The 9,179-nt window shown below is 36.2% G+C and overlaps 1 protein-coding gene across 1 annotated transcript in view; it reads right to left on the bottom strand.

The window, feature by feature from the left end:
- Positions 1-7,481, bottom strand: part of PDXDC1 (pyridoxal-dependent decarboxylase domain containing 1) — a 23,725-nt gene extending 16,244 nt beyond the window's left edge. The window contains exons 1-5 of the mRNA XM_009886577.1: positions 7,408-7,481; positions 6,790-6,855; positions 5,400-5,483; positions 4,367-4,513; positions 1,884-2,073 (exon numbers count right to left, since the gene is read on the bottom strand). Coding sequence (XP_009884879.1) covers positions 1,884-2,073; positions 4,367-4,513; positions 5,400-5,483; positions 6,790-6,855; positions 7,408-7,481 — 561 coding nt within the window. The remainder of the gene's footprint in view (positions 1-1,883; positions 2,074-4,366; positions 4,514-5,399; positions 5,484-6,789; positions 6,856-7,407) is intronic.
- Positions 7,482-9,179: the final 1,698 nt, after the last annotated feature.

Below are 9,179 nucleotides of genomic sequence, written 5' to 3'. Positions count from 1 at the left end.
ACAGAATAGTTTTATTTCATATAGCATAAATTGAATTCAAGTCTGATTACTCAGTTCCAAATATCTGCTCTACAATATACACTACTTCTCAAAATCTAAGATAAAATGCTATCACTTTTAAGTTCAGTGATTGCCTAAAGTGGACAGGTTACCTTATAAAAATAAGATACAGCATCACTGTTGTTAGTAGTATCTACTCTGTACTCGGAAGAAAAAGGGTCCCAAAATGCTGATTCTTGGCAGTATTTCTTGTATCAACAAGTTTCGGTCAATAACTACATGGAAGACTTGGCTTACCAAAGACACCAACTTACTCCAATGAACTTTTACCGCCTACTCCCCAAGCCATTTTGGCCGAGACAAGCTTCATCTATGATATCAATTTTATTTCTCTGTAGTCTACATTTTTAATCTGTTAGTAGTACCTCTGCCTGCCTTTTATAAAGTCTTGAAAAACAAAGGCCCTAAGAACTTGACTTTTCATTTCAGCGCATGTTAAGTTTGAAAAATATCACTAGTGCACTGGATGTTTGGTATGCAATAGGAAAACCTGTATATGGCCTCAATTAGCTTATTTAAGTCTACAAACATTCATGCAACTACGTACTTGGCAAAACCAACAAGTTTTAAACATAATTAGGAAAAACTGGGTTTCTTTAAAGCGCTGGGTTGTGGGGGTAATCTTGCTATTTCAAACAAGACTTTTTGAAATGGGATCAGCTTAGCTTACTTCTCCCTCAACGGTTTTCCTTTAAAAAATGATTTTTTTTTTTTGGAAATAAGAGTACAGGGGCATCATTCAGTACAAATTTTGCAATAACTCATTGTTTAGAAATCCAGTATGTTTGGGTGTGGGTCTTTTTCACCATTACCAACAGCTTATGTAAAGTGCAATGCAACCTAGAAACAATCACTCTTAAAAAAAAAAAAGTTAGCATGTAGGCTCCTTTCACTAGAAATATGCAGAAAATTTCTCTTCCTGCCACTGTATCATTGCCACAAAACACAGACTGCACATGCAACCTGAAAGTATTTTTTCCAAACAAATGGTTTCAATTTAAACATACGGTCCACTACAGCTACTGAGGTTACCCCCAGTATGGACTTTACTTCCTTTGCCACTGTTTTATAATTATGTTGGAAATCACAATTAATAAAGCAATACCAACAATACTGTATAACATTTTTGTGTTACTAGCTTGCAGATATTTGGCTGGCATCAAAGTATGGTTTCACCTCAGACTCCCTTCCCCTCCCACCCCCCGCTGTGACGCTGTTTAGTCACATCGCTATTGTTTCTACCATAAGGAAACATAAGTAGTTTTCAAAATCACCTAAGTTATGCCTTTCCTAAAATCAACCTTTTTGAGGCCAAAGCTTATTCCTCATTCTTCAAAACATCCCTTTTCATACTGTGTTTCAACAGGCAGACACATCATCCCAAGCCTTGGAAATGTATATAATTTTATGAGTTATAAAAATGTACTACATCCATAGAAAGGCACAGAAGAGATGAGGATGAAGGAAATCAGCGCATGAGGAACACTGATCAAGCAATTGTGTGGAAGGAACAGGAGAGCTGCAGAGAGAGTCGGCTTAGCTTGCTAAGGGTATTCAGCCAACACAGGAGCATTGGGAAAAATCTGGAAGAAGCTTCACTTTTAACAGTGGAAGTTCCAGGCAGACGTATGGATCTAAAGGAAAACTTTCATTGGCCCCAACCAATTTACAAGACTGCTGCCAGCAGTGTACCAGACTGTACTGCAAATACCAGTTTCTTGCAGGAAAAATCTGAATATATTTTTAAAATCTAAGTTTCAAGTAGGCAATACAAAGCCAGGTAAGTTCTACTTCCAGCTAAAACCCCAACTGATTCACTTTACCTGACTGCAGAGAGCTTGGCCCAAGCCTGTTCTAGCTGCAGAACTAATGTATATGACAGGCTGCTTAGTATATAGCACGTTAAATCCTTCTACTGTATAATCTTCATAGCGTGTGTGAATAACAAGTCGACAGATTTTTAGGAGACCTTCACGATCGTCTTCATGATAATATGCTGAACCATTTTCATACCTGCAAGAAAAGCCAAGTAAGTATGACCAACAAAACCAACAGCCAGTTTATTGACTAAAATAACACTGGCCAGCAAAGGAACTCACAAGAGGACAAAGAAGATGATAGATTAAAAAACCCTTCTATTTTCCAAGGATAAAGTAAAGTAGAAGGAAATTTTGATGAGACAGGCCGGGATTAACAATGATGGAAGCCTAGTACACATTTGCATTTAGACTCGGAGATAAAGTAAGACAGAACAAACATCTGGGTTCCTAAGGATTTCCTTCAGAGTTCAAAACCTCGCTTACCGAGAGCGCAGCGGGGCAGGAAACACACAAAAGACTTCACCTGGGTTTAATAAATATGTGAATTTTGGACCACTAATTTTAAAGAGAATGCAACCTGACATTCTTTAAGTTAAGTTAGTAAAACTGGAATAAGACACATGAAATAAGGTAAATGGGAAGAAACTTGCAAACTTTATTATGAAATCACAAATCAAGATATGTTGTAATACCCAAAATTACTGGTATCATTTGTATTTAGAGAGTTTGAAAATAAGACCACAAATTAATACAATCTATTCAGCACACTGCAAGACAGTTTTCCAGATATTTTAAATATGCGAGTTACACAAATGAAGCATATTTTTCCCCAGGAATATTTTAATGATTTTATGGCTATTTTGCTTCAATCTGATTTATTAGGCATGTTTCCTTGGGGCTCATGGGGGTGTGGGTGTCTGCTCCTCCCCCTCTTTTTTTAACCCTTCTAAGAATCAAACTCAAATCAGCACATCAACACTTATAGTCAAGAGACAGGAATAAAGTAAACAAAGAAGAGACAAGGTATGACTGTTCCACATTGAGGGCAATCCCTCAGCTGTCTTAACTACAGAAAAGGAAACGGCAACAGTAGTAGGTACCTCAATTCATCAAGCAACTTGCAAGCTAGATTGTTCTTTTAGAATTTTTGTACAACACCTAAGTCAGTGGTCCTGCATAATTTAAGAGTGACATTTATCAACAGCTTTACATAAAGGCCCTGAAACATCTTAGGTTATCATAGACTATTTGATGCACAAATACTGCTGAGTATTCCAGAGCTAGACTCCAGAATGACCCACATGCAAATACCTACTTCACCTTTACACAACAGTCCTGTGATCTAACAAGGACAAAGGGCAATTCCCCTAGTGTTGCTCATAGCCACATAAAATGTCAAGAACTACAAAGCAGTTCACAGCACAGTATTTGTTCAATGCTGTTGCCTGTGGGTCACAAAACTTTGGGGACTGCGGTCCACTACATACCCACCATTAATCACAAAATCACAATGTTATTGAATATTTGATTCAAAACAGAAATATTTCTTTGTTAGCCATGCCCTTTAGAAACATCACTGACACACTCTCTATATACACATACATTTGTCAAAATAGCTGGATTACCTGAAACTTCTCAAATTTCACTGTTGCACAGGGTTTCACCATCTTTAAAGACATTGCATTTATAAAATAATTCTGATAGAGGTGAGCCCGTCAATGTAAGAAAAATCCTTTGTAATTCTAACAACTAATTTTGGGTTAACTTCAGTTATATTTTTACCTTTTCATCTTGCACTGTGCTAAAAAAAAAAAAAAAAAAAATAAATCTTCTCCTCACTAGCACTGGCAAGATTTCCTGAAAGATACAGTATCATGAGAGGGAGAAAGTGTGAGGTTGTGGGTTTTTTTGCTTCAGGAAGAAAAAAGGAATTTCTACTTAGTGAATCCCCCACACACAGTTGAATTCCATTCTTCTTCTCCCGTGGAACAGGTTAAGATATCTATGCCACATGATGAAACAAGCATTTATGAAAGATTTCGCTGTACTGTATATTTCAGTAGCATCACCTATCATACCTGGAAAAATAAACTAGATCCAGGAAGAGCAAAGGAGAAATTAACTGAAAATGTCTTTTAAAAACAGGAAGTACCCCAAGCCTCAGCAACACAGCATATGCCTCAAAAAAACAAGAATTTAGTTAAATGTTTGACCGACTGTATGTCTGCAACTGTACTTTGGCCCTTAGCTCCACCATATAGCCCTTATAAAAGGATTTTTATGGCAACCATGTTAATAAGTTCCCACCATTCATCAAGCAGTCTCTTTTTTTTTTTTTTTAATTATGTGATACGTTTCAGACTTTTCAAAGAGTATTTGTAAGTTTGTGGCACAGTGGTTTCTTTTGTTGACATCCTCAGTCCAGTCACACATAGTTTTAAACAATTATCACTACCTAATCATACATAAGTTACTCAGTGACTCACCTGAAAAGCCTGCAGAGCCAGAGAGTAGTATCAGAAAGGATCCTTGTTGTAAGTTTTCTCAGTCTTTCCCTGTCCAGCACTGATATATAAGCAGCCAAACTATGTCCCAGTAGAGCCATGTGACCCTGTTCACCAACATTTTGAAGTCTGCAAGCCAGAAAAGAGTAACTGCCAACTAAATACAAGTCATGAACATTACAGTCATTTGAGGTTTGTGTTTCTTTTACTGTCGTGGCAGAAACTGTCAGCATGCACCTTTCACTATTTAGCAGACAGAAGTAGGGTACACCACAGCCACCCTCCTGCCATTGTGTATTCCATACTAAAACACCAGTGCAGCCGAAAGCACCTGCACTTCCCTTGGCCCAGCTGCTTGCGGGAACACCTCAGCTTCTCCCATAGCCAATCAGCTCGCGTGAGCTGGAACTAAGCCCCTTAGCTGTACTGGGACTTCACAGCGCACATACCTTTCTCTCCTCATGCAGAGAAAACTCAGGATGCCTATCAATATCTTTAGAGGCACAGCTTCCATTAGTTTGTTGAGGGTTTTTTTATTTGTTTTTATTTTTTTTAATCTCCAAATTGTTTTCCAAATGTTGGTTTTCAATAATCTTCTGCAGATTAATTAGTAGTATTTCCATTTTACAGAAAAACGGAAACAAATTTTATTTCCTTTTTTCTTTAAAATCTACAGTGAGTGATAGTAAAAAAAAATTACTGGTATTCGAAGTTTCAGAAGACATTCAGACTTAAAACAACTTTCAGAAAGTAGAAAACAAAATGAACTGTCACATCAGAAACAATTCCCTTGTGTAATTCAATTTAGTAATTAGTAATGAAAGCTTTATAATTTTAAGAAAGCCAAACCTAATGCATTATTCTTGTTCACTACATAATGTAAGTTGCTTTTATGAAGTTACATGGTTGCACAGTATCTTTACACTTTAAAACACTTAAATGTATAGGTTCCATAATAATCAGAATATAACAGAATCAGGCATCTTCCACATACAATAATTCACACTGGCTTTACCGGTAGGCCTGTGAAGTTTCCTCTTCCTCCTCTCCATGCATTAGGTTCTGAACTAGCTGAAGTATGCTCACCATATCTTGGCCACTGGCATACCGGGGAGGGGAAAACAAAAACCACATTAAAAACAAACAAACCAAACCAAACCAACAACAACAAAAAACCACAGGTAAGTACCAGCATCTAACAAAGAGGCCACCTGGGACACTGCATGGTAAGACGTGACGACACTGCACTTGTACAGAATGATGAGTATAGCAACAAAAATGGTTCCTTGCTCTCAGAAAAACAGATCGTGAAGATGAGGTTGCTGAACTAATTAACTCAAAAACCTACTTAATTAAGAAAGACACTTCAAAAAGTATGAACTCAGACTCACAGAAAAAAAGTAACCTACCGAAATCTGAAAATTTGGACTGAAAAGTTTGACTTGCCAATGTTATAATTGCTTATTGCTACACAGCAAAGTAAGGCAATAGCTAAGGATCCAAATTTCTCTTCACATGATCCAGCTTCAGCTCACCAACTCAGTACATCTCTTAAACAATTACCTACAAATATTAGATTCTGCAAACAAAAACAACATTAGATTTCTGACACGATGCATTCTAACATGGTAAAACTGGAAAAGACCCACAAGACTGCAACTTGTATAATTCCAGCTAAACTTTATAGTAGTATAAGAACTTACGCTCTGACAGTTGAATTTGCATTTTATTCCTAGAAAAGCTAATTCAGTGTCTCCACTCAAAACCAAGTTTAGTTTATGTACACAAAAGACTCAAATAGATTTTACAATACTTTTTGAATTGCTAGCTTGGGCTCCGGTAGGATCGTCCTGCAAAGAGGCTACAACCAATTTAAATATTAGTTTTCAGGTACAATGATCTTAGCTGCCTTATGCACAAGAGCTCCCTATAATTTTTAAGACATCTTGAAAAGTTGGGGGGAGTTGTTTTCTTTGTGTTTTTTTTTTTTTCCTTTGGATTTTTTTTAAGATTTTCTACTTTATCAGTCTCAGTTATTTACTTTTATCTGGATGTTTTAATGAATCTTTATTCTATAGCACAAGTTTATCCATATTTACTTTAAGTCTCACTCACAGCTGTAGGCACCAATACATCATTAGATTCCAACAGCTCAAAGTTTCAGTCACCAAGGACAAATAATCTTTTTTTCTTTTTCCTACGTGAGTATGGAAATAGTTGGTATGATAATTTAATTTTTTTTTTTTTTACCCTATGTAAGTATGGATAAAGTTGATATAATGCGTGGCCTGGTAAATGCTTATGTTTGCATTAATACAGAAGTTGCTTGGAAAACAAACATGTTGCATGTACTTTATAAAGTCTGAAAAGTAAAGAGCATTATCTAAAAAATTGTTGTTGCCTACCTGCCTTGGAGTGGTCCAGGAATATCCTTCCGTGCATATTTCTTTTCGTTTTCCTCCTCCACTTTTCTAAGTTAAAGACACAAGAATAGAATACGTATTTAGTTTGTGTTTTATAACATCAAATATGTAGTTGACTTTGACTTGCAGAAATACATACTGACATGTTTGCAATCCATTTCACTGACAACAGTTTCATAAATAAATCAGATGAGATCAACACAAAAGTTTAGTTCAGACTGAATTAAAGAGTTCCCAGGTTTTGGGGTTTTGGTTCTTTAACAGAAAATGTCAAACTCACAGAAGAGTCTCATATATACATTAAAACAATTAAAAGTTAGTTGCACAGCAATAAGAAAAGAAATCTAACATCTCTGAAAAAACCAGACACCCTGGACTTGCTCTGAATAGTACAGAACATGTATAAAAATATGTACATTTATTTTAAAAGTCCCATCAACTGAGAAACAATGGTGATTTGTATGGGTGTAAGCATCAGAATGACAATATGACTTTAAACTGCAAGGAAAATTAGTTGTCTCCTGGTTAACGGCAGCAACATTAATAATCCTCCCCTTAGCACAAACAGCTATTGTTTTTGTAGTTGTCCTTTGCACATACCTTTGATTGTCTTCTAGCATCTTCATTGCTTCATTCAGATTCTTTCCCATTTCCGCTAGAGTAGGGTCGACCATCTTTCAGGGAAAAAGATAACTTTTAAGAAAAGACCAAAAAACCTTTATCTTACTACTGTCCTCACAACATCCTCAATACCAGCTCGTGCATCAGCCAGATTCATTTAATTAGCCTGTGTGTACTCATTTAAAAGTAATATGATGAATATCCTGAACTTGAAATATACAAAATGAGAACGTACCACTAACCTAAAATAACCAAAAAGAAAACTCAATTGTGATGTGGATTTTATTATTGATAGATCCAATTTTTTTCTCCACAAGCAAAGTCAGAACTTCTTCTGATGAATAATGAAAGAAAGAGCATCAGAAGGCAAGAAGGATTTGAGAACTGCAAGGTGTCCAAGTAAGTGCTTATTATAATGCTTTAGCTAAAAAATGAAGTATGTGCCACTTCAGCCCCAATGAATGATTTTTATTTTTTCATAATCATTCTGCACCAGCAATAAAACTTCAACTATTCCCTTAAATGTAAAAATTCACATGCAGTCATATCCAGAAGTCAAGAAAAAAAACAAAACCACAAACCCCAAACAAAATAAAAAATCAAAAAGGGACACCCTAATCTTTCTACAGAGTACGGAAAATAGATTGATACCCCAAATGCAATCACAAGTCTTTCAGTGGAAAATCTCATTTAGAAATTATCATTTTACTTCACTTGAGAACTCATGTTTCTGCACCAAAAAAACCATTACCATATCCTCAGTTGAGCAGACTCGACAGTCAGCTCTCATGATGTGCAGACTCTCATTAAAAACACAAGCAAACAAACCCCTTACTTAGCCCCTCTGCCATAATAGCAGCAGGGGAAAAAAACAACCCAACAGCCCCCGCCCCAAACAACCTACCACCAAACCAGAGAGCAATCAGTGGATAAGTACGATGCTATTCTTACAAGAAAGTTACCTTCTAGAAAACAAGTTATTTAGGAAGCTAAACACTGAAAAATTTGACCATGGCAGATTTTAGGTTATTGAGCATTTTGATGCAAATTCAGGGGAAAATTTGCATAAATTGACAGTTCGTTCATTGTTGGTTTTTTTTTTTTTTAGATTGCCAGTTCAACTAAGAGGTATTCAAATGCGTTCAAGTAATAATCCCTAGAGGAGCTTAAAAAAACCCAACATAATCTTACCTATAAAACTTAAGAAATCATTTAAGACTGCTCTGGCAAAGGCAGAAACAAAATGGCATTCTTCCCTGCCATTTCCCCATTCAGGTTTTCCTGTCAAACTTTTACAACAGTAGTTTTCAAAAGCGATGAGAAAACACCTAATCCAAATACTTTTGTAAATCTATTTTTTTCCTACTTCTAGTACATTTAAACCAATTTTTAATCTTAACTTAAATTAGAGAGATGCCTTTTAACTAGACAAACGAGTAAAACTGACTTGCAGCAGGCAGCTTAAGAAAGACTGACACGCAGAAAAGGTTTATCTTCCAGCAGCTGAAACCCTCTAGCTACACAAAACAGGTCATAAATCCTGATTTCACTGCTGAAACCAAATAACAATAGATACTTGTTAAAGTGCCTGTTAGGATGGAAGAGCTTTAAAAATCATTGAACTTATTTCCCCTGAACCAGTGACAAGTTCAAAGACGATTAAGTAGTATTTTCCAAAGAACTGCTTTTGCTTTGAAGAAGTCTCTTTCATGAACTTTAACCCAAGAAGCCTGGCAGAAGCTTGTGACACT

This window comes from Charadrius vociferus, unplaced genomic scaffold, assembly GCF_000708025.1.
Source record: "Charadrius vociferus isolate BGI_N301 unplaced genomic scaffold, ASM70802v2 scaffold46, whole genome shotgun sequence".
In the NCBI taxonomy this organism is placed as follows: Eukaryota; Metazoa; Chordata; class Aves; order Charadriiformes; family Charadriidae; genus Charadrius; species Charadrius vociferus.
The sequence above is the reverse complement of the archived record's forward strand: the minus strand, read 5'-3'. Positions and strand labels throughout refer to the sequence as shown.